Here is a 25,752-nt window from a genome sequence, read left to right as displayed (position 1 = left end):
TAGAGACACCCGAGGCCTCTGCCACACCTGCAGCTTCACTGCCACAAGCTGCGCCCGGAGGCGCGCGGGACTCCCGGGGACCCGCCCTCGGGCCTAATTAGAGGTTGTCCGGGCCACTTTCTGTCCTTCCCCAGCCGGTCCTCTGAGGCGGCACCCGCCGAGGGGAGTTAGGTGATAATTCTAGGTATTATTCAGGACCATTTGGTTCTGTGCCTGGCAGTGCTCTTAACCCTTTATAAAAAATACAAAACATTTAATCCCCACATCAACCCAGAGAGGTAGGTATTATTGGTTTTTTTCCCTCCCGTTTTATGGTGAGGAAACCGAAGCCAGAGGAGGAGAAGTCACTTTCCCTGGCTCCAACGTGGAAAGTTGGAATTTGAGCTCAGAACGCCAGGCCTCAGAAGCCAAGATTGGGTCGCTGCCTTGTGCTGCTGAAGGCACTCTGGGGCCTCAGAGAGGCCTCGGGGCTTGCCTAAGGATCTTTGGAAAGATGGCCTCTCCTCCTCCCTCCCACTTCAGCTCATTCTTTTCCTAATCTAGCTCCGGTTAAGAAAAGCTTCAACCAGAGCCATCGACCACTGGAGGCCTCAGCGTCTGTGGTATTTGATACCCTTTTTTTTTTTTAAGGCTGGTCAAGTGGAGTATTTGATACTCTTGACCATCTTCTCAGGGTATTTTTTTTTCTTGGTACTTTCCCCGTTTTATTTGTCTGTTTCTTCTGGCACCTCCGCCTCCCCTTCTCTGGCTCCTGCTTCTCAGATTCCATTGCAGTCTTCTTTTGGGGTCTCTGTCCCTTTGATGTTGGTGTTCTTCGTGGTTCTGTCTCTTCACTTTCTGGGTGATCTCATTCATTCCTGTGGTTCTGACATCTCCACCCTGATGATTCTTAAGTTTTTTATCCATAGCTCAGCCTTCCCTCCACGTTCAACTGCTTTCTGTACATCTACCTTTGGATTTGTCAAAGATTATTCAAACTCAGTATGTTCACAACTGAACTCATCTTCTACTCAGACTGGTTTGTGGAGTTACCTTCTGAGTGAACCTAAGTCATCTTTGACACCTTTCTTACATCTCTCACATCCTGGTTCTTAAGGAGGTTCTAAGTTGCTCTTGAATCTTGCTCTTTCATTTTCATTGCCACAGTCAGCGCATCACATTTCTCCACTGGCCATTTTCTCTTACCCAGATTCCACTCTGCAGTGGATCTTAGCTACTACATAAGTATACTTACCTAATATCCATCTGTGGTCTCTTGGTAGGATAAAGTCCAAAACCTTTCCCTTAGCATATATCCCTCACAATCTGGTCCTAACCTCACCCTGTGTTCCACCCACACTTCATGGGATTGGGAACACCCAAGATCTGGGACAGGTCAGTTTAACATTCAGCACTTTTTAAGCGCTGAGCCACAAGGATGACTAAAACAGTATCCTGAGATTAGATTACAACCCAAGGGGATGGGGAGGAGGGAGAAGACAGACACACAAAGGAGTACCTTCAATCTAGTAATGGTAGAGCACTTAGAGGAGGGAATTACACTTTACTGATTGACACCCCCTGTACCTACCATCTAAACAAGCTAACAGTGTCAGCTAAACATTGAATTGATATGAAGGAAATGTTTTAATCATACTGGATAACGAAAAATTGTTTGGAGACTGCATTGATGTTTTATTGATTGGCTGATTGTATTTTAATGAGACAGGGTCTTGCTCTGTCACTGAGGCTGGAGTGCAGTGGCATGGTCATAGTTTGCTGTAGCCTTTAACTGCTGGGCTCAGGTGATCCTCCCACCTCAGCCTCCTGAGTAGTTGGGACTACAGGTGTGTGCCACCATGCCCAGCTTTTTTTTTTAATTTTTTATTTTCTAAGATTTTTAGAGACAGGTCTCCCTACTTTGCCCAGGCTGGTCTCTAACTCCGGGCCTCAAAGGATCCTCCCACCTCAGCTACCTGAGTAGCTGGGACTATAGGCACTGTGCCTGGCTGCATTAACATTTTAAAGGATTTCTTTTCTTTTTCTGATTCCCTACCTCCCCTCCCCAGCATAAAATCTTGGGGTACACTATCAAAGCAATTCAGGTAGTGAAACTGTAGTGGTCTTTGGACACTGTTCTCTCAGTTCCCTGTCATCCGGTCAGCTAAGTTTTAAGATTACTTTCTGCAGATCACTTCCTCTTATTCTATGGCAGTCACTATTCCTGGACTGAAACATTTTTTCCAAACTTGCCTTCCTGTCTGTAGTCTACCCCAACTCTAGTCATTCCTGAAAATGAATGCCAAGTGGACTTTCCTAATGTATTGCTTTGATTCCTTTATTCCAGTCTTGAGTGGCTCTCCACTCCTGACCAAATGAAGTTCAGGCTCTCATCAGCGTGGAACCAGCCTACTTTCCAGTTTTCCTACTTCTGCTTTGCATTATATGTGCAACACATAGAAAACCTTATTCACCCAGGCAGGCCTTGTACTTTCCTAACTCAGGCAACAGAGATCACCTGCCCTGCACCTCCCTCATCTATTAAAATCCTACTCACTGTTCACAGCCTGGCTCAGGGAGGACTGGGGATAACAAAGGACAGGGGCTTTTGAGTTACTGAGGTCAAGCGCTCTCATCTGTAACATGGCGATCATAATCCTTATATTGTAAAGTCATGGTGCAAAGCAAATAAATAATACTTGCTAAGTTCTTGGCACAATTATCTTCCCTTTCCATCCCATTAACATTTGTTGAACCAAAATGCTTTGTATGTCCCCATGCATTCTAAAATTCACACAAATTGTAGTTTATGTAAAAATTTATTTGACCAAAATGTAGAAAAAGTGATACTATTACATATGATACAGTTGCAAGAATCTAAAGAGAAGTGTGAATTTTATTCAATTGCACAATTTGCTAGTGTATCTCCTGGGTAGTGTGATGCTTAATAAATAGGAGTGAGGGGCAGGGAGCTCAGATAAGCTAGAAGCAGGGTGATTTTCAGTCAGACTTGTAAACTTGATTCGGCCCCCACACTTGGGGAATGTGGAATGTTTCAGCGCTGAGATGTTAACTGAGAAAACAAATGTAACAAAGCCAAAATGTGCAGCCCTGTCTACAAAATACTCCATATCCAGTTTAATCAGGAGTTTCTTGGTCTTTTATTAACTTGGTCCTGAAGAAAGAATTAAAGTCCTAGATAAGTAATTCTTCAATTTGCCATTCTCTGAAATATGGGAATGAAGTTGGGCCAATTTTTTATCTCTGCTCTGCTGCCAGAGAAGCCCCTTCTGCTAATAGAAAAAAACCCTTTTGCCCAGTTTCTTGATAGCAGGCAGTCTTTTTGATATAGCTGACCCGAATAGGACTGAACTCTACCATATTCCTGCTGAGTGGATGGCATTATATCTGAGCAGAAAAACATGGGTCATTATTGGACTAAGACACTTGGTCCTCAGAGAATAATGTTAGAATGAAAGGAATACGGAGAAGAATGTAACATCAAGGGTCTAGCCAGAAAATATCTGGGCAATTATTGCAACTGTTTCCCAAGCATTCTCATACTTACTGCTCAAGAGGCTGTTTGTTCTGCACAGTGGAGTGTGGAGAAGGGCCAGTATGACTAGGTTAATCTACCTGTGGTTTATGACTTCCCACAATAGCGCTCCCTCCCCCTTTTATTTGCTCTGGATGGAAAATCCCCACCCGTGTGACAGTCCCTAGTCTCCTGTAGTTTGACCAGTGGTGACCCAGACAGTTCTATTCTTCAGCATTTTAAATTGGCCCGTGACTAGATATTGGAGGCTGTGTTTGTGAAAGTGTGGGGTTGTCTATTCTCCCAGGAACCAAATGTGCCCTCAGTCTTGAGAGAGTATGCTCAATATGAAATACCCTGCCTACCTTAGGAATAAATGCAACTTAAGGAGAAAAAAAAATAGATCTGAAAAAGCTGGTGCCATTTGAAAAAAGGAAGGAATTAGATTTAACTGGTGCTCAAAGCTTCTCTGATACAAAATATTTGGTCATAATTTGCTTGACATTTCCAGCAAAGCGAAGATGCAATAACAAAAGAAACTTCTTACAAGAGAAGAGAAAGACATGGAGCTCTGGAGTTCTGTTGGAACAAGACTCTTCTGTTTGGTTATATACAGTTAAGTTCGTTTAGTGTCTGATCCAGTGTCTGATGTAAGCCCACGTTCTCTTCTTTGGCCTGGGCAAGTTTTTCTGGTGAGGATTAAGAGTGGGAGGAAAATAAATTAATAAGCATCTTTGTTAAAGGAAAAATAAAAAAGGTTTCTAAACCTCAAGCTGCCAGAGTCAAAGTCACAGCAGAGAAAATACTTTGTATTTCAATTATAGCAGAACACCATGGAATTTTAGATAAGCCACAAGTAATATTTTAGTATAAGTATATCCCACATGTTGTGTGAGATATACTTATGCCAAAAAATTTACTCATCACCTATCTGAAATTCAGATTTAACTTGAGTTTTCATTTGCTAAATCTGGCAACCCTAGAGTCAGAATACCTGAATTTAAGTCCCAGTTGTACAACTGAAGTAAGCCATTTAACCGTTCTAGGACTCGGTTTTACCGTCTGTCAAATGGACATAATATAATACCAATGTGTGCTGTGGGGGTTACCATGAGGAATAAATGAGAAATGTTTCAGAACCTATGACTTGCTACACAAACGTAAGATTTTAGTCCTAGACATAGATGACTTAATACATTATCCCCCTAGTCTCAGTTTATTAGACCCTGAGCCTTTGGTAGGAAAATACAATCCTAAAACGCATCTTTCCTTTGGAACTTCTGGGAATGGTTGTTTAAATTCCAAGCATATTGGTGTTATTGTGTCTGTGTATCCGCAGCAGTGAGGTCAAACCCCAGGTAAATGCAACATGACTGAAATTTAAGCCAGACTGTAGGCACGTTATTAAGCGATTGAGCTGATGAAAGCAAAAAGAAAAAGAAAAAGAAAAAGATAAAGATGGCATTGAGAGCTATGCATGACAGCACGAGAGAACTGGTTTGCAGAGAGTGTCGGCCGATAAGAGATAAGGCCAAAACTCATTAAAATACCAGAGGAAAGCAAAATGCCTCATAAAATGTGATGTGATCAGCCTGGAAATGTTCAGGAAGAAAAAAAAAATGACTGCAGAAGATGGCAGCCTTTCTGCTGCAACGACCGAACCTTTCATTTGACAAGGCACTTTAAAAAGAAATCAAGTGACTATGACCTGGATCCGTCAAAAACAGAACAGTGACCTGGGCCTGTCTAGTCTGGGTGAATGTTAACTGAATGCTGAATGTATGAGCCAATTTCTCCATCATCTCATTTAAGCCTCACAGTAACTCAGGTCTCACCTCTATTTTGCAGGAAAGCTAAGCAGCTTGTTCAGGGTTGCACAGCTAAAGTAGAGTTAGGATTCATACCCTGGTCTCTCGACTATGAATCCTGACCACACTTTACCTTGTCACCTGGATTTTTTGGCATCTATTTTGTTATTAGGTCTGAGATAAAATTACTTTCCCTTGGGTATACAGGACCTGTACACCAGGGAGTGAGAATCTTGGGGACCATCTTACAATTCTACCTACCACAATTTCATTAATGGATGGAAGAAACGGAAGACACATTGGTCTGAAAGTCAGAAGAACTGAAATCTCGTTGCTAGCTAGATGTTGGACTTTTGGAAAATCTCTTGACTTCTCTGAACAACTTTTTTTTTTTCCCATCTGTGTAGTATGATAATTGAGTCTTATGTTTCAGTATTAAAGATCAGTCTGTGTTTTAATGTATTATAGTTAGGAGAATATGTTACTTTATGCATCTTAAATAAAATGAATCTTTAAAAAAAATTACTTTCCCCTTAAAGTGTTAGTTGTCCTTGAGAATTGTCATGAGGCTCACAGACTATCAACAGGTAGAAGCAGAACTTCACAGCATTAATCTCTGAAACTCCACTTAGGTGCTTAGTTAGGTAGAATGACAGGATAGGCAGGCTGCACAGTCATTTCAAAGGGTGGAGGCTACAAATGTCCGGAAAAATCCCGGGAACAGATACAAAGACAAAGCAAACAAAAAATAGCCCCCTACACAATCTGTAATCTTTCCTAGGGCATACATAAGGCAATGTGTGAGGGGAATGCTTTTTATAAAAGCTCAGGATGAGTGGCAGTTAGGAACAGGGAGAGACTTGGCTGGAAAGGTGGTTTAGGGCAGATGCATTTTGGATTTTCTTGGAAAAATCTGTGTTTTTGATCACTAAAAGTATGACCCTTTAATACCCACAGGCCAACCCTATGAGTTGTTACGAAACTAAAGCAGGGTTCCTGGTTATAGTTAACTCAGGTATGAAGGGAGACAGTTGTCAGCATCTCAGGCAACTTTGTTTGGAACTCAGTAAAGAATCACCCCACATTTGTTTGACATCACAGCAGTTTCTATTCCCTTTCCCTCTCAGTAGGATGTTCTTTAATTCCTCGTACAGTCAGTTTCCTAAGGGCTGGGTGTGAAGGTGAACTTCACTGGTGAACTTCCTCCCAGGACGGAGAGCTGGATAAATGTTCCATGAACAGTGAAGACGTGGGAAATCCCAGTCACCATTCCAAGAGTGTAACACAGAGAACAAAAGAGAAAAGGAAGGAGACCAAAATATCACTGCCGCTATTTGAATTCGTAGCTCAAACCCCATTCAAGGGTAGCCTCGTTTTAGACACAGGCTTGCTGGTCTTTGCAAGTTCTGCTGACTCTTAAGCTGCTAAGAGGTCGATAGGGATGAGCCTCCATTGAAAAAATTTCTATTTAAGGAAAAACTCCTGGCACGCAGATGCAGTGAGCTAATGCCCATTCGAGAGCATGTGCCAAACTGGCTTTTGTTTTTGCCTCTTCAGAGAAGAATCACGTAAGCATAACTTTCTTTTCTGTAATGAGCTCTTCATCTGTGAGCGAGAGAAGGCTAACCAGCCACTTTTTGTTCCAGCCACGGTCAAGGGCACACAGCTACGACTCAAAGGCGGCAAGTGGAGAAAATGAAAATGAGAGGGCATGAAGATGAGGACTGCCTGTCTTTATTGCGGTCAGAGGTCACAGACACATCAGAAGAAAGCTTGAAAGATCAAACCAGGAGGCAGGCAACTGGAGCTCCTAGAAGCCCACGGGAGTGTGGGCACCACAGTGAGAAGGCAGACATCAGTATTGCTAGGACAGAGGGCAGCACCCCGGCCGCCCCTCAGAGAGGTCATGTCGTTGAGAGCATGGTCCAGCTCCTCGCTGATAGCTTTGTACTTGAGCTTCTGAGCGTATAACTCATCTAGAGGGCGGAGGTCCCCAGGGAGAGAGTTCGGAAGAAGAGGTACAGGGGACAGAACACGAGGGTCAGGATGGAGTGTCACACATGAGCAATGAGAGGAAGAAAAAAAAAAGTGAGAAAACAAAGCATGAACTAGGAGAAAGTTGTGTCCTGTGTAAAACAAATGAAAAAACCAAAAGGTCTATAGAGTAATTTCTAAGTGGTCTGCGGTTCTGCAGGGGATTAGCCATAATGAACCTTTAGAGTGGTGACTGGAAAAGGACAGAGCTCTCCCCCACCAGCCCCCACCCAGCAGGGTATTTCTGATTTCCAATGATGTCACCCAGTCCAAAGGTTACACTTTGGAATGGGGCATTTTTCCTTATATGGAAACCTCACTTCCCAAACCAAACACTGGGGCATGGGGGGCTGAAGGAGTTTTTGCACCCTTTGGCAGGGGTAGGAACAGGCAGTTTGGGAGATTTCATGTGAACCTCAAGATCTGGAATTTCCGGGCTATATCATAAAGAACACGGGACAGAATTTTCAAAATTGGACCTCTCCAAGGAATTCTGGGGTATGTGGGCACCAGGCTTGCAGACCAGAGTCTTTATTCTTTGTATTTCCATTTTCTCATCTTGTGATAAGCTTTGAGCTCGCTCGGAGAAAGCTTCTGTAAAAATGTAAGGCATTTAAAAAAAATGCAAGGCATCTCTCAGAAATGAGCAAACCGAAGGAAATTCTAGACTTTTTTTTTTTTTAAGTCAGAGCCGTATTGTATTTGGGTCTCTGTACTCACATGTGCAGCTAATTAAGCAGAGAGGTTGTACTTTCTGGAAATGGCAACTCAAGTCTGAATTTGATTTGCACTGTCCCATTCCAGTGCTCCAGATGTGACATCACTCTGCACTTCACTTTTCTAAGGCAAACAAACCCCAACTCAACCCCTCCGCAGACATCTCCCAGCTGTTTGTGGACATGTCACAGAGGGAGGGGACCCGCAAACATATTTAGATGGTGATTTCATACCTTCCAGGTCATCAATTGTCTTTTCCAGTTTTGCAACCGTCCTCTCTGCAAATTCAGCACGGGTCTCAGCCTAGAGAGGAAGAAAGGAGTCACCATCATTGTTTCACGGCCAGCCCCAGGAGGAACCTGTGTTTGGTAGGTGCGATCACACTCACCTCTTTCAGTTTATCAGAAAGAAGTTTAATTTCTTCCTCATATTTGTCTTCCTTTTCAGAATACTGTGGGAAAAACCAAAACATTTCTTTAAGAAAAGGAGAGGAGAGGGAAAAAAAATCATAAAAGAAGGCAGGTTCTCTATTTGGAGAAAAACATGTGCACGAAGCGCTATAAACATGCCTAAGAAGCAAAGTAGAGGCAGGGACCTTCCAGGCAGAATTATGTGTGAAAGGCAGAGAATCCACAGCAGAGCCCTCCAAGGTGGTATTAATGTAAAGGCCTGAGCCGGTCACTTGAGAGAAAAAGATGATGAAGATGGGGCAGATCATTGGAAATTCAAGCCCTACCCAAGGCCCTTCCCAGCGGCTGGCCCAGTGTTTCTGACCCCTTTCCCCAAGGTGCCAGCCACTCCCTGAACATGTTCTGGGCACTTCTACCCCAGCCCTTGTCTATGAATGTGGCCTGTCCCTCAGCACGGAATATTCCTCTCCCCAGGACTACCTGTCAGAAATTATAGTTGTCTTTCAATGCTCAACTCAGATTCATAGTAACTAATATTTACTAACCGCATGCCATGGTCCAGACAGTCAACGGCATCACAGCTAGATGCCCTTACTCTCATTTTATAGATGAGGAAAGAGTCACAGAAAGGTTATTTGTCTAGGGACACGTGGCTGTTAAGTGACAAAGCCATGACTGGAGCCTGACTCTGGAATCTGTGCTCCCAGCCATCATCGATCACCTCTTCTTGGTAACCCCTTCCTAACTTTCCAAGATCCCTCTGTTGTATTCCCAAAGCAATCTGTTACTTGGTCAATCTCTTCCACTAGATTAGACTCTGAGCTCTTTAAGAGCAAAACTCAGACTATTCACAATAAATTATGGTATACTTTAACTATTGTTGGAATGTTCCTAACAGAAAGAAATGATAAATGCTCGAGGTGACAGATAGCCCAGTCACCCTGATTTCATTCATATACATTGCATGCCTGTATCAAAATAACACATGCCTTGTAAATATATACAACCATTATGTACCCGTAATAATTAAAAGTTTAAAATTAAAAAGAAAAAAAGAGCAGAAGCCATATTATTGCTGGAACACCTGTCCTTCTGGCCCAGGGCAGCATCTGTTCCTTACCTATCCTAGTATCAGATATATGCCAGGCACAACGCAAGTACCAGGGACACAGCTTTGAACAAGACAAATATGGTCCCTGTCCTTAAAAACTTGCAATCTAGCAAGAATGGCATGCAATTAATTGGGTAATTATAATAAATGTTATAAACCACAATGATAGGAAAAGAAGCAAATGGGGCTACACAGTAGAGGAACACCCAACCGAGATGAGAGGTCAGGCAAGGGGTGATGCTTCAGCAGAGGCCTAAAGGACGAACAGAGAGAGGTTCATCAAGCAAAGGGAAAAAGGAAGGTCACGCCAGGCTGAGTGAACAGCAGTTTCAAAGAACTGTAGGTGATGGCCGATCCTGGAATGTCTGTGAAGCTTCAGTTCAATGCCACTGGGGGGAAGGAGGAGGGAGTGAGGAAGACACGCGCTGGGGCAGTCAGTGGGTTGCCTGTGGAAGACTGTGGATGTTGCTCCTGGTGCAGCTGTCACGTAACAGTGTGCTGGGTACCGTTTCAGCCCCAAAAGCCCAATTCCACCTCCGATATCTGCCGCTCCACCTCTGCGATGGTATTTCGGGGGGAACCACGGGATCCAGGTGGGAGGGAGGCTCTGTATTCATACAATTATGCTCAGATCTCCCTAAGAGGAGATTCCATCTCCATCCTCCTATGAGGTGGAGGTAAAAGATGCTGCTAAGACCCCAGGGAAGAGGACTCGAGAGCCTGCAAGGGAAATCCAGCCACTGGACAGCTCTTTCTGTGGGGAAAAACACTGGCCGCTGGGCACCAAAGCTACTGGTCACGAATAAAGGTCAGATTCCTGATACCCTGGCATGCTCCCGTGAACCCTGGCGAAAGGAAGGAATGAAGTCCAGCAAGCCACACGCCAACCACCAACCTTCTCAGATGCAGCCTCGAGCGATTTCAGATTGTTAGTGACATTCCTGAGTTCTTCTTCCAGGTCACCACATTTTCTGCACAAAGACAAAGGATTTTTTGTGTCTTACCTCCCTTTACAGCACATAATCCCCCTAAAAGCAGTTTTCAAAAGGAGAAACCTACGCTTCCCTGGGGGGCCCCCAGAAGGAATGTAGGGAAAAATGTTAATGGATTTTTCTGAGATGCGAGGCTGTGTACTTATCAACACCCTATCATACCAGGCAGAGGCGAGGCAGGCCAAGGAGGATTTGGAGGGCCATAAAGCACTCCTGGGCTTCCACCAAGGGTGAGGCTACAGGGACTTGTGAAATCTATGATCGATGAGGCGGGCTCTGGAAGGTGTAGGAATGAGATGAAGGGCAGAAGGCTGGGAGATTGCGATCAGAGTTTACACCGGACATTCCAGCAAGCCAGCCCGGAGTGGATCCGTGAAACCAGATCTCTCTCTGCACCGTGGGATGCTCAGTGGTTGAATTCCTCATCTCCCAGACCAAGATGAGAGGCATTCTATTTTCTCCGAGTTTGCAGGATCCCGGTCAAGTGTCTCACCTTCCCCCCCAGGAATGAGTCATGGCCAAACACTGACACCAGGAACAAAGCATTCAAACACTGATGGGCAGCCTGCCTTCTTTAGGGCAGTGCTCTGTTAAGCAGGCACAGCCTCCTGAGATCTCCTCCCCGGGAAATGGGAATTCTGTGCTTCTCTGCCGCCACCTGCCACACTCCTACTTCCCAATATCTTTGTGGGAACAGTCAACACATGGGCAATGCTTCCCAGGGCAGTAAGAACAAATAGTTGCCACCATCAGCCGTGAAAACAAAAAGGAGGGAAGAGCCAGGAGTCCCAGATGCCCCCATCAGCGTCAATTCCCAACACAACCAACTCCCACACGCCACGCCCAGGGAGCCGAGCCGGCCCCACTCAGTCCCGTCCTGCCACTCACAGTTCAGACACCTCTGCACGCTCCTCTGCCCTTTCCAGCTCTCCTTCCAGGATGACCAACTTACGAGCTACCTGCAGAGACAGAAAAGCCCAACTGAGACTGGTCCCCACCAGCAGCGTCTAGTAGGAAGCGCGGTGCAGGCAGCCCTGCCACGCCACACCCCTCTGTAGTGTGGACCTTTCTGCTGGTGTTTCAACTCAAATAGTCCTGGGGCCTAGAGGGAATGCTAATTCTCTTCCTTAGGCCCCAGGAGTGAGGCAGACTGGGGGAAGAAGAGCTGAGTCACAAAAGTGGGCAAAAGAGGGACCGAGTTTTCCTGCTCCAAGGATCCACAGCTGGAGACCATAATCCTCAATTTTTTGCCAAACTGTGCCAAAACACTCAGCTGAAGGAAGGACAAACGTGAGTGGATCAGTTGGTTTTCCCACTAAGTGACAGGTGTCCCCAGGACTTCTGGCATGGTGGAAGATACAGTTTCCCAGCCAAGCGGCTGTCTCTGCAGAAACAGATGTGCATGCAGAAGGACGAGACCTAACCCAGGGCTTCCTCTGGGCGGCCCCCGGCATCCTCCCTGTCAGCAGATCCATTTCCGCCCACATCCTGCTGCTGCCACTCACCTCCTCGTATTTGCGGTCGGCCTCTTCAGCGATGTGCTTGGCCTCTTTGAGCTGCATCTCCTGGATCTCCATCTTCTCCTCGTCTTTCATGGCCCGGTTTTCTATCACCTTCATTCCCCTGCAAGGAGCAGCCTCACCATCACCACTGTCCACGCTAAAGCCCTTACCCACCTCTCATCTAAAGGCGTCTCTGAATCTACCACACCGCAAAGATGAAAACCCTGCAGGCCCTGCTGTCACCAAGCTCACGGTGACTTCATCTTTTTTTATTTTTTTTGAGAAAGAGTTCGGCTCTGTTGCCTGGGGTAGAGTGCCATGGTGTCAGCCTAGCTCACAGCAACCTCAAACTCCTGGGCTCAAACGATCCTCCTGCCTCAGCCTCCCAGAGTGCTGAGATTACAGGCGTGCGCCACCGCGCCCAGCCAAGTTCATCTTTACTGATCGCCAGGCACTGATCTTCGCGACTGCCCTTTGAAATAGGTACATTATCCCCATTTTACAGATGAAGAAACTGAGTTACAGAGAGAGGATAAGGATTAAGTAACTTGCTGAAGGTTACAGAGCTGAGACTCACACCCTGGCGGTCTGGCTCCAAAGTCTGTGCCCCCCTTCCATGCTCCTCTCAATAACTCGTAACAAGGTGCACTTGTAAGCCAGCAGTTGCCACAACATGATTAGAGGTCTGTGGCAGCTGGCTGTGGACATGTTGAGGAGCAGTGGGGGTTGGAGGGTAGGTCACAAAAGGCTTTCCAGAAGAGGTGACATTTATGCCAGGCATCCAAGGGTAGGAAAAGCATCCACAAATGAACAAGGAGGTATTTTGTGGGGAGGGAGAACTGCACATCTGGGAACTGGCAGGGGGTTCAGAGCTCAGGGTGGCTGGAACACGGGCTGGGTACTAAGGGTTTTATGCTGGGGGAAAGGACCTGCTGGAAGGTTTCAAAAACAGGAGTGAGTAGAAACCAGCATGGTGGACGGACCGCATGGGAAGACCAGGTAAGAGGCAGGTTCCAACAGGCAGGGGGTGAGGAGGGCCAGAACTAAAGTGGAAACATCCAATCTGGAAAGGACAGTGTCCTGGGGACAGCTGGACCCCTGCTACACCTCAGCTGGCTGACCGTGAAATGTGTCATGAGTCACCTTGGCTGGCCCTGCTTGGAATGGACGAGGTAAGATCAGAGACCTCCAGAGAGGCTGACCCGGGCAACGTAGCGTGATGTGTGTCGTTCCTGCCCAGAGTGGAGGACTATATACTTCTTGCTGTCCAAGAAACACTTCCACGTGGGCTGTCACTCCCATTCTCAGCTAACTGTCAGAAGCAGCCTCCACACCTGTACCAGGCCTTGCTCCTCAACATGTGAGTCAATGTCCGCTGGGATGTTTATTGTTGGAAAACGCTTTGTAGCACTCAGAGTTCAAAGCGACTAGCCCAAGGCCACGTAGTTGGTGGCAGTGGAAGGACTTGAGTCTAGATCGTCCGGGTCCAAGTGTAGAATTCTTTCTACTGAAACACAGCAGTCTCCAACAAGGGTGTCACCAGAGGCCTCTGGTGACATGATGCAAACAAGCTATTGGCCTTCCCAGGCTCTCTCGGTTTCCCAATAGGGAGACCCTTGAAGTGAGTATCCCGCCAGGCTGGGCACATGGGCAGCAGTGATCCAGGCTCCAGGCACAGCCCCGAGCCCTTCACCACGGGCTCCTTCACACTTCCCCAAGGCCACCCTGGGCTGCCACCTCGCCCTCTGTCCAGCGGCTGAGGCAGAGCCTGCAGTGGGGTCTGTTCCCTCCACCCTGGCTGTTCCACTACATAGGAAGAAATTCCCAACTGGGGCAACAGGCAGTCTTTAAGATTCCCTAGTTGGTTTCTAATCTCTGGTTAGCGGTTACAATAGCACAGTGAGAAATGAATCCTTTGGAGGAGTTTCAACTGGAAAAGCACGGCAGATTCTCATGGGTCAAGTGAGAACCCTGGTGTGATGGCGTGGCAGATACGCCACGACCACTGGCCTGGCCTGCATCGCTGCCGCACAAGGAACCCATTTACCACCACACAGAGGCCACCGTTCCTGTGGACCGCACAATCTGCCCTCAGTCTTGCCGAGCCTGTGCCCAGGCATGCCCGAGAATGACCCCGCTGCTGGGGGCAGAGCGCTTTGCTGGAGGCCTGAAATCACTGCAAACGCCATGGGGGTGAGGAGCACTGTCCACTGCAAGGACATTAATGGTGCTGGTTTGCACATGTCCTTAAAATACAGCTGTCACCACCCAAGAGGCAAAAGCTTGCCTGACAGCATTGCTAACTGCCACCTATGCAGACAGCTCGCCCCAACTTCTCATTTCCCTTTCTCATATCACCCTGAAACTCGATGTCTTCAGAACACCAATGAGAAGTACCGTGGCTTTCAGAGAAACTAAGAGAAGCAGCACTTTGCAAACTGACCACCATGGACAGTCACGCTTGCAGTCTTGCGTCCGCCCATTTTTTGGCCTTTCTCTGCCTGTTGGAAGTTTTCCTTCATGGCCACCATGAGGACAGACATCGCTGCATGCGCTGTGATGGTTTGTAAAGTGTTTGTTTGCAGACACGCGCATGTCCACGTGATCCTATCTGCTGTCACTCCAGCTCTGGGAGGTCAGTAATGCAATCCCCATTTTCCAGAAGTGGACACTGACGCCAGCAGGTTAGAAGCGTCCTTACCTCTCGCTCTCATCTGCAGCCTTTTCCGCTTCCTCCAACTTCTGCAGGGCCGTGGCCAGCCGTTCCTGAGCCCTGTCCAGCTCCTCCTCCACCAGCTGGATGCGCCGATTCAGAGCTGCCACATCACCTTCAGCCTGGGGAGGTCAGAGGTGCAGCCAGGTTAAGAAGTATCAGGCCAGCCACCAGTGGGAACCTGCCCTGCGCCCTTCCCTCAGCTGACCCGATTCCCCACCGAAGCCCACCAGGAATCCAGGCCATCGGCAATTCACACTCTCTTGTCTGGAGAATGTAAAATTTCAGTATGATCTTCCCTGAAAATGTCAGGGAACATCCACCACTCAATGACGACAGGTAAGTGTCCCAGTCACATCAACACAGAAGAGAGACAAGTACACTGTGTGATCCAAGATGACAGTGCTGGTCTCTCCAGCAGCTCATAATAGACCCAATGTTAGTATAACATGTAATGTAGGCTCTTCCCTGAAAAAGACACACAGTGCTACCACACAGAGGGTTCTGGGGCTCACTGTGGGATTCCTAGAGTCATCAGTGGCCTAGCTCATCCTGTCCTATAAGATCTGCTCCCTCTCATCTGAATGGCAAGATACATGCAAGAATATAGAAGCCTCAGTTAAATGGTGACCATACAATTAGCAAGAGGGGTGGGGAGGAGGCAGCCTAGGCAGAACACCATCCTTAGCTAAGCCTGGCTGAGAGGTGATGGAACAAAAAGGTATGAGAAAGGAAAGAAAACTTGGTTACAGGCATGGAAGAGATATCCGAAGAGCACTATTGGCTTTTCAAGGTGTTTTCACCTACAAGGAAGGAGGTATGGTGGAGTGCATAAAAACAGGAACTCTGGGGTCAGAAAGTGCTGGGTCAGAATCCCAGCCTGTAAACCCAGCACTCTTGGAGGCCGAGGCGGGAGGATCACTTGAGGTCAGGAGTTTGAGACCAGCCTGAGCAGGAGCAAGACCCCGTCTCTTCAAAAAATAGAAAAATTAGCCAGCTGTGGTGGGGCACACCTGTAGTCCCAGCTACTCAAGAGGCAGGAGGATTGCTTGAGCCCAGAAGTTCAGGGTTGCAGTGAGCTGTTAGAAGGCCACTCTACTCTAGCCTGGGCAATGGAGCAAGACTCTTGTCTCAAAAGGAAAGAAAAAGAATCCCGGCTTTGCCAATTTATAGCCATGCGGAGTTGGCTTCACTTTTTTATCCCAAAGCCTGGTTACTACTTGCTCTTGTGAGGGCCGTAGCCCAAGGCGTGGCATTGCTTGCCCCTGGCAAGAAGGGCAGCTCTTCCTGCCATGGTTTCACCTCATTTAATCCTCACACCTCTCACCCACTTTACAGATGGGAAAACTGAGGGGCCCCGCTAGGTGAAGCAGTTTTGTTCAGTGACTCAGATCTGGTAAGGAATTGCCTTTTGAGTCCCAATCCAGGGCTCTTCCCCTTCTGAACCTACCCCCTGAGTCCTACAGGGGCTTCGAGGCCAGGCAAGTTATCCAGGGACGCCCACCCTTAGGGAGAAATATTGAAAGTTGGCCAAATGGGGCTGCACTGAAGGTTGAAGGTGCAGGTGAAGCTACACTAGCTTCTTCCTATCAGGACAAATAAGGAATCTCTGAATTGGGGGAGGCTATAAAAATTAATGGGACACCGCTCCCTCCCCTGCTCCCTGGGTTAATACAGCAAAAAGAAAAAAAAAGAGAGAGAGAAACTAGAGTGGCTGAAAAGCACAGGTAGAGAAGAGAGGAAGGCTTCTCAGCCCCAGAGTTCTAGAAGCGGACAGAGAAGACCCCCCAAAGGTGTTTCTGATCGCAGTGTCCTCTGAAACACCAACGCGGAGAATCCTTTAAAACCACTGGTGAACTGTCTTAAGAAAATGTCCCCATCCAGTCCTTCCAATGAGTGGGTGCCTTTTTCATCCTTTTCAACTGCATAAATCCTAACTCCTCCTAACACTGCCAGCAACTGGGGCAAGAACTGCTTTTTATTTCTCTCTCAACAGTTTTTAGTACAGGTACAAAATTCTGCAACCAACACCACTAATTCCAGAACATTTTCATCACCCCAAAAAGCCACATATCCGTTAGCAGTCAAGGAACTGATTTTTAAGATCATACTGAGGTGCTTGATTCATGAGTCTTAAAAAAAAGGTGAGTAGCCCTTATGTAGGAAATTCTGAATCCTGGCAACCACGACTTTGGCAGATTTTCAACTGTCTGGAACCGAAAGCTCTGAGATACACACGCATATGTGCATACCTACAACATATATATGTATTTTTGAAAAACTGCTAGTCACTGCTAGTCATTTTGGGCTCCACCCCTTCCTGCAATCAAAGCCTTCCACACTCTACAAAGGATTTCCCTTATAAGGGAAAAGAGGCTTGCTAGATACATGTGGCAAAGGAACAGGAAGATGTCGGTTAATCACACAAAAATCTAAACGAAACCAGCTGTCGGGAGGCAGGCCCAGAAGTCTGCCATACGCCGGGCTCTTGGCTTATTCCACAAGAGACCGAGAGAGGTTTTTTTTTTCTTGGTCTCTTGTTTCAGTTCCTATGCCCTGGAACCATCTCTGGCTTTCCCTCTTCTGACTGAGAGAAGCATGCTTTGTAAAGTGAATGTTGTAAGAAGTCTTAAACTTTCCAAAAACAGCTTCCCTCCCAACTGCACCATCCCAGTCCCAAGTCTTGGCTCGCGGCTGAGGGCCATTTTGAAGCAGAAGTAATTGTTCTCCAGCGAGATGACTTGGGATGAGATCAGAGGGAGACGGGGAGAGTTCCGTGGGTTACATGTGTGAAAGAGGCCAGACCAGCTACTGTTTGAGGCTTACAGGGGGTTTCTGATGCCTCTTCACGCCAAAGGAGCCCTAACGCAGGATTAAACACTCCAACCCGGGCCAGTGCTGAAGCAGCCTCTCGACTAGGGAACAGCCGCAGTCTGGGCTCTTCCCAGCCTTGTCGGTGCACACCCCCAACTCCATCTGACCCGGCATGTTTTACACTCTGGGGTCCCCACCTTGAGCCCGGTACTCAGCTTTCCCAGTCCCTGGGCTTCAACCCCATCTCCCCCCAAACACAACTTTCTTGCTCCTGACCCTCTGCTCACCCAGGTCTCTTGTCCCAGCGGAACTTATTTCTTCTACAAGACCCTCCTTGCACAACCTCCATTTTAAAGCCTCCCCTGTTCTCGGCTGCTTGGCGGCCTCCCTCTGTCACATAACAGAGCACAAAAAACTCCTGGAACACAAACCACACTTCATCAGCCTCATTTGTCTGCCCGCCCCTTTGCCTCCATTAGACTGTGAACCCTTCCCAGGATAGAGGGAGGGAAGAAAAACCACGAATTGAGCACCTACTATGTGCCAGACTCCACGCTGGGAAATCCTACTCCTAGGACCCTCCCAGCTACTCCAGGGGTTGGCATTATGATCACCTCTTTTACAGATGGGAAAACACCCCAGAGATGAATTACCCAATGATACAGCTGGTAGGTGGTATGAAATGGGATTAGAATCCAGATCTGTCCCAGCCCCAGGAGCTGCCACCACCTGTTCAGAGAGACAGGGGATGGCAAGGGGGTGGTGAGACCCCCCTTCTCTTTCAGACCTATTATCTATCTTAGGCACACAGCAGGCGCTCAAATGATCCTGGGTCTAGGACCCCCCTGTCCCCGTGCTAACATTTGCCGCTGGGACCACCTGGGGAGAGAAAGGCAGGCGGCTCCGGGCTGAACTTCCGCTCCCCGCCCCCCCAGCAGACACGTCGCCGCCGCGGCCCTGGGAACGGTTGGGAAAGTTCAGCCGGAGCCGGGAAGCCGCCAAAGAGGCGAGAAACTGCGACGTCCCCCGCCTGCCCCCCAACCCCACCGCCGAAACCCGCGTCGGCCGGTCAACCCCCAGACAATGGAAACTCAACGTTTCCACCCTCATTCCCGCCTCCAGGTCCAGTGGCGGGCGGGTCCCCCACAGCCCGGGATCCCGGCGCCAGTCTCCAGGCGGAGCCGGCGCGGTGCACCCCCTCCCACCTCTCCACCGGGGATCGCGCCCCCCCCTCGGCCCCATCCCCTCATTTCCCGCTCTGCCGGCCCCGCCCGGCGGGGATGCGGCGCCCCCTCCCGCGTGCCAGGCCTGGGAGGGAGGATGGCAGCGGAGAAAGGGGTGCCGGGTGCGGGTCCGCGATTCGGGCGCGGCCGAGCGGGAGCGCGCGCGGGCAGGCGCGGATGGGGCGGCGGCGGCTGGCGGGAGGGGAGCGCGGGAAGCAGGCGGCGCCCAAAGAGGGGAAGAAAGGAGGGCGCGGGGCCGGGGCCGGGGGTGCGGGCCCGGGGTGCGAGCGCCTGGCCGGAGGGTGCAGGAGTGCGGGGCCGGGGCCGGGGGCTGCGGGTGCGATCTGGGGGTGCAGACCGGGCCGGGGGTGCGGGCGCGGGGCCGGGCGCTCACTTTCTCGCGCCGCTCGCGCTCGCCGTCTAGCTCCCGCTGCAGGCCCTGCGCGCGGTCCTCCGCCTCGTCCGCCTGCTGCTGCAGGGCCTGGATCTTGCGTTTCACCGCCTCCAGGGAGTTGAGGCCGGCCATGGCGCGGAGGCGCACGCAGCGGGCGCTCGGCTCGGCTCGGCTCCGGCGAGAGCTGCAGCAGCCGCGCCCCGGCCCCCGAGCCTTTGCCTGCGCCGGGGCCGCCCCCGCCTCTCCCCGCCCCCGGCCCGGCTGCCGTCGGGGCGGTGAGGTCACCCGGCCCGGCCGCCGACGTCAGCACCGCTGGGGGAGGGCCTGACGTCGGCACCGCTGGCCGCAGCTGCTGGAAAGTGCCCCTTTTCGGGACTTATTTGGAGAAAGCGCCGGTAGGATCCGCCTTCTCCTCCTCCTCCTCCTCTTCCTCCTCCGGCGCTTCCCGCCCGCCCGAGCCCGGCATCCCGCCCGTCCCTGCCGCGGGCGCCCCGGCGCTGCGCACGTACGTCGGAGGCCTTCTTCTCCGTCAGCTCCAGCTTCTCCCGCGCGTCCTGCAGGTCCTCGGAGTGTTTCTCCAGCTCGTCCTCCGTCCCTTTCAGCTTCTTCTGGAGGTGCGTCAGCTCCTCCTCCACCTGGGGACAGACGGGGGGACGCATCAGCCCAGGGCCACGACCCCGAGGTGCGGGGTTGTCCCCCATAGTCACAAGAGCCCTCGGTCTCTTTCTCTCTCTCTCTGGGCTCAGTTTCCCCATCTGTAAAATAGGTTAATAATATGCACCATTCAATAAATGCTACGGGTTAATATGGCTTTCACATCTTCCTCCCTTGTCCTGGGGATCCGCTGTTCTTATCCTTATTAGAGTCCCCAGTGCACTTGGGGACTCATTTACAGTTTTGGGAAATTGAAGTGCCTACACGTTTGCCCCAAACACGTTCAATTTTGCATTCCAGTTTCAGGGGTGCAGGCTCCCCGCGATCCTGGGTTAAGCGGAAGAAAGGGAGTCTCATTCTCTGGGCCTGGATCCCCACTACCCATCCTCAGCCTATCTCCTTCTAGTTCTGCCCATCTCCCAGCGAGCAGAGAAACCTTCTAAGGAAAATGTCTGCCCTTCCCCCTGCCTAGAACCTGCTATGGCTCCCCATTGCCAAAGGCCGTGGTGCTCAGACTGTCTCACCAAAATACCCTGAAGCATTGAAGGGCTCAGACCTAGACCCCCTTCTGGGTTTTGGGGGCTTGGCTAGAAGAGACCCATCCCTCAAGGATCACTTGCTTTGGAGGCTCAGGTTAAATCTTTTAAATGCTTGCCTGTTTGGTGTGTTCATCATGATAAAAATGTCCCCTGCCTTCCCCCAATTTTCAGTCCTTTCTGTTTTTCCTTCAAGTCTGCCCCCACCCTCCTGCCACCCCCATCTGAGAAGCTCAGGTCTGTGGGATATAAACCCCTCCCTGAGCTGGGGTGGTGTCGTCCAGCTCATGCCTTGATCTGACTTGCGTCTCAGGTTGTTGACCCCTGATCATGTCCATTATCCCAGGGTGGCCAGGCAACCCCACTGGGCCCACCTTCCTTCTCCTGCCTCCTCACAGCAGGAGGCCCGGAGAGGTGGAGTAACTTTCCCCGGGTCACACAGTGCAGGAGGATGTGAACCCGCTTCTGAACATGAGCCTGTTACAGACTAAATGCTTGCGTCCCCGCCCCCAAATTGATATCTTGAAGCCCTCATCTCCAGTGCAATTGTGATTGGAGGTGAGGGCTTTTGGGAGGTGGTTAGGTTTAGGTGAGCTCACGGGTGTGGACTACCCCCCATGAGGAGTTTAGCGCCCTTGTAAGAAGAGGAAGAGACCAGAGCTCATTCATCCTGCTCCATGTAAGGACACAGCAAGGTGGCGGCCGTCTGCAAGCCATCTAGAGAGACTTTGCCAGGCACCAAATCTGCCGGCACCTTGATCTTGGACATCCAGTCTCCAGAACCGTGAGCAATAAATGTCTGTTGTTTAGGCAAGCCAGTTTATAGTGTTTTGTTATAAATCCCTGAGCTGACCGGTACAATGCCCTTGGCCCTGTCCCTCACAGCAATCTGGCTTTCCTTCCTCTGTAACTTGCTTCTCTTCTCTTCCCTCTCGAAGAAGACGGTATGTTATAAAAGCTGCGCCTGCGGTTTCTAGACCAAGCTCTGGATCTGGTCTGGGTTATGCACTCACCCCAGAGACTATGTGCAAAGCATACCAGGTGCTCTGTGCGTGTCTGCACCCGCACACCAGCGCAAACTCTTAAAAGGGCCCCTGCCTCAAGGCAGTATCAATCATCTACGCTCTCTGCTGCTGAGCTGGGGGATGGGGGACCAGTTGGGAGAGGGTGGTGGCAGAGGCTGGGGTTCCGGCTGAAGTCACTGGGGTGCTCTGCAAGGATCTCTAGCCGAGGTGCTACAGACAGCAGGGAGGGCTGGTCTTTCTGAAGTTCACCAGGGCACCCTAACAATGTCCATGAACCCCTGGGGGCGGGTGACAGGGCCCAACCCAGGGCTGATAGCAGCTCCAGCCAAAGTCATGGTCCACAGGGCCTGAACTTGACCTCCAGGAGGTTTAGGGAGGCAGAGGGGGAGCCTGGAAGCTCGACTCCAAATCCCAGTCACATGACCCCTGTTTCCTATTCTGGCCTCAGTTTACCCATCTGCAGAATGGAAGCCTTGAGGTGGTAGTCTCTGAGCACCCTGGCAGCTGCTTCTGCGAACTTCTCCCTCCACTGAGAAAACGAGCCAGTTTCCTTAAAGACGTTTCACAGCTCAGCCCTGACCCAGTGTCCACCGACTTCCTTCCAGATCTGTGGATCACAGCAGTTACTGGGCACTAACTGTGTGCCCGGCACAGGACTCTCTTCACATGTAAGAAGAGTGAGTGCAAATTTGACAGCTCTGGACTCATCAGGGTTTAAAGATAGTTTGGGGTTTCGACAACTTTTTTGGCAACGTTTGGATAAGAGGGCTATCGGGTATTTAGAATGTGCCAGGCGTGTTACAAATATGTCACTGAAGCCCTGTGCTACAGGAGGGCAAACTGAGACCCTGGATTAAGGGGAAGGGGCTTGCCCTAGGCCACACAGATTGGGGGTTTCAATCTAAGCTGGTTTGCTTGGCTAGTGGGCCGTGTGTAGCCACCGCCCAACAGCCCTCCTCCCCACTTTCTGCTGGGAGGACTCCAACTGGTCCTCCACACCCCGTTGGTGGCCCACCCTGCTTCCCTGAGGGGAGTCCTCACCACCCCGTGGGCTCTCCCAGCCTCTGTCCCAGCCCTGCCCCCTGAGCTGGGGACATCCGTGTGTGATATTCTGTTTCCCCAGCCTGGGGGTCGAGGGGGTGAGGTCACTGTGGGCCCCAGCGTTGGAACACTGTGGGGAGTTTGCAGACTGGATCAATGACACACTAAACCCTTCAGTGGTAGGTAGTGGTTGTGAAAAAGAAATAAGACCGACATGCATCAGCTTCCATTCCTCCTGCCCGAGTTCCACGCACAAAGGAGGTGTGGGCTTGTGCAGCCTTGCCCTGGCCAGTCATTGTCCTCCTGTGGGCCTCAGTTTCCCTGCCTGTAAGATGGCCAGGAGGACCATGGACTGCACACACCTTGGTCTCTGCTCATGGGGCCTTAGGGCAGGACTGCAGCAGGATGTGGGGTCAAAGACCAGCTGTGGAGGGTGTCACTGCCCTGGGAGGGGAGTGGGCAGGAAGCGGCTGGGCTGGCCTAGCTTGTCCTATTTCCACACTAGAAGGACAGAGCTGGGAATCAGGACTTTTCCAAGTGTCCCCAAAGGTCAGGCTGGTCCCGAGACGTGCTGTCTCTGGCCTCCTGCAGCGAAAGGCACTCTAGGTAAGTTGAGTTCCTCACCACCTCCTGCCCCTGTTCCCAGGCAGGACTGGCCCTCCACGCTGTGGGTCTCTGGCTTTTGCTTCGGACCTCTGGGATTTTAGGTCCCACATCCAGCCATTAGAAGGCATAGTTTGTCCCCATTTCACGGATGAGAACACTGAGGGCTCAGAGAAGTGCAGGAGAGTGCTCTTTTCTGAGTCACAAAGCTAGAAGAAGCCCCAGCCCTGATTTGAATTCAAGTCCACCCCAGTGGTGGCTTTGTGGGAAAAACAATTATAAAAGGCATAATGAAAAGCCAACTGGAGTATGGAGAATCTGTCCCTACCTCTTTGGCCACACAGTTGGTTGAAGGCTTTGAGGATCCTTCCCGTTTGAATTTGTGGCTGCCTTTGGGGATTAAGCTGTATCAGTCATTCACATCTTAGTCAGAATTAGAGCCATAAACTTACTTCTCTCTCAATCTCTGGCTAAGCCCATGGTGTGAGGGCTAAATGATGGCTGGAAGCCAGCAGTCCAGGGGCCAGCACAGGATGGACCTCTGTGTTTGCCAGGGAAGGAGGAGGGAGTATGTGGCAGGGGTGGGGCTTGGCCTGTGCAGATGTGTCACAGACTCTTAGAGCAGTCCCAGGACACTGGGGGATGGGGCGGCCCAAAGGGGAAGTAGGGCGGGACAGGAAATACACCCACGTTTACCAAGGGCTTGCTCTGTGCTAGGCGCCAGGCCAAGGGCTCCACCTGTACAGTCACCTCTGATCCTGCTGTGGCGGCAGCGAGGGAGGTACCACTGTTATGTCCCCATCTCGCACATGTGGCCACCGAGGCCCAGAGAGGTGAGGGCGTTCGCTCTGGGGCACCCAATGACAAGCTGCAACTTGGACGTGGCCAGTCTGAACTCAGAGCCGCTGCCTTCACCTGCCCAGCTGTCCTGGCGGGGACTGGGCAGGGCTGGGAACTCGGTGTCACCCCTCCTGGGTGTCTCCCTGGGCTTATCTGAGACCTAGAGGCTCCTGAGGGCTTGGCAGTTGACCTTGCGGTGTGGTAAGCCTTGTGGGGACTCCCTTCCTTCCTGCCACCCACTGCTCTGGCCACCAGACCTAGACGACTGATGTCTGCTGTGCCCCAGGCCCCTGCTTACTGCCCCTCCGTTAGCTCCCCGAGGCACCCAATTGGCAGGGCCTCCTGGGACTCTCATCCCCAAAGCCCTAGGTCTGTGTGGGCTCCCGGGCCGCTGGGGGATGGGAACTGGCCTCCCTGCCCTCTGCCCGCCATGGGCCGCCCACCTCTCCCTGCCCCCAGGCTTACAGCAGGGACGGCAGGGGCACCCCCGGATCCATAGGGACACACTGAAATTCTTGGCTTCACTGTCAACTCACCTTCTGCCCTGGCCCCCAGGCCCTACCCAGTCATCCCCTCAGCGGGTCACAGCCCTGGGTCCCCAGCACACACCCAGGCATGGGGCCACCCTCCTCGGGTAGCTGCCAATGTGGGCCCCCAGGCTCCCGTCACAGGTGGGTGCTCCCAGATCCACGGGCATAGGGCCACCCACACTCATGCACAGCCCTGCACTGCCGCTCTCTCCCCGAAGTGCACATGCGCACGCACGCCAGCAGAGACACACACTCATTCAAACACGCACACACACGGCCCAGCAGAAATAGTCGCTGACACACACACACAGCCCCCAACGGAAACACAGTCACGGACACACACACAGCCCAGCAGAAACAGTGGCTGACACAGTCACCCAACACCCCGCCGACAAAAACACACGCTCATCCAAACACACATAACGTACATGCCAACAAAACCCACCATCCCCCTGACACACACGCATGTGCCGCCACAAACACACAGCCACCTCGACACATCCATTCAGTCGCTGTCATGCCACCTTTTGTGCAAGCACACACACAGCCACTCTTCCCCCCACGGACTCACACCGGCACCACTGTCTACACCCAGAGTCACAAGCACATCCACGCTCTTTCACACCCGCCTCCCAGCAGCCACAGGCAGCAGCCCCACACTCGCGCCTCTCCGGTAAGAGCTCATTCTCACGGTGACCTTAAGCCCCAGCCGAGACACACGCGCACACACGACACAGGCGTGTACCACACAGGTGCACACACAGAAATGCTCGGACACAGACATGCTTCCATCCCAGTGTGAGAAAATCTAGTACACCCCCTAGTACACAGAACATCCTTCCCTTTCCCGCAAACCGTCTCCCTCTCACCCACCTCTCTCTCTGTCCGATTCACTGTGTTCCCAATGGCCCTGCTGGGCGTGGGGATCAGTTGTCACCCCCCTTTACTGCCCAGACCCCCCTCTCCAGGGAAGGCAGCGTTGCCTCACTCTTTCCCCACCCTGGTCCCAGCAGGTTCCTGTGCCGCGCACCCTCGGCCCCATTGCCTGGCCTTCCCGGGCAGGGGACCTGGCACAGAGGGCGCGGCCCGGCGCAGGAAGGCAGCACACCTGCTTGCATTTGTCCTCCGCGGCTTTCTTGTCCGCCTCGGCCCGCTCAGCTCGGTCGATGGCGTTCTCCTTGTCCAGCTTCAGCATCTGCATCTTCTTCTTGATGGCCTCCATGGCTGGGCACTGGGGCAGGTGGCGCAGGCTCAAGGGGGTGGCTGCTGCGGCCCTAGTGAGCCTCGGAGG

General features: G+C 50.9%; 1 protein-coding gene across 4 annotated transcripts; it reads right to left on the bottom strand.

The window, feature by feature from the left end:
* Positions 1-2,782: 2,782 nt before the first annotated feature.
* TPM4 (tropomyosin 4) lies at positions 2,783-25,752 on the bottom strand. Of its 4 annotated transcripts, none has more exons than XM_045551110.1 (9): positions 25,570-25,745; positions 19,742-19,867; positions 14,790-14,923; positions 12,092-12,209; positions 11,475-11,545; positions 10,490-10,565; positions 8,462-8,524; positions 8,307-8,376; positions 2,783-4,203 (listed from the first exon to the last, which is right to left on the bottom strand). In XM_045551110.1, exons 1-9 carry the CDS (start codon positions 25,681-25,683, stop codon positions 4,121-4,123), a joined length of 855 nt encoding a protein of 284 aa, XP_045407066.1. In that variant the 5' UTR covers positions 25,684-25,745; the 3' UTR covers positions 2,783-4,120. The 4 variants fall into 4 exon arrangements, with proteins under 4 accessions (XP_045407066.1, XP_045407076.1, XP_045407048.1 ...); XM_045551092.1 differs by lacking the exon at positions 2,783-4,203 and adding an exon at positions 7,041-7,298 and having other exon boundaries at positions 25,570-25,752; XM_045551120.1 differs by lacking the exons at positions 19,742-19,867; positions 25,570-25,745 and adding an exon at positions 19,233-19,609.

This window comes from Lemur catta, chromosome 1, assembly GCF_020740605.2.
Source record: "Lemur catta isolate mLemCat1 chromosome 1, mLemCat1.pri, whole genome shotgun sequence".
NCBI classification, from domain to species: Eukaryota; Metazoa; Chordata; class Mammalia; order Primates; family Lemuridae; genus Lemur; species Lemur catta.
The sequence above is the reverse complement of the archived record's forward strand: the minus strand, read 5'-3'. Positions and strand labels throughout refer to the sequence as shown.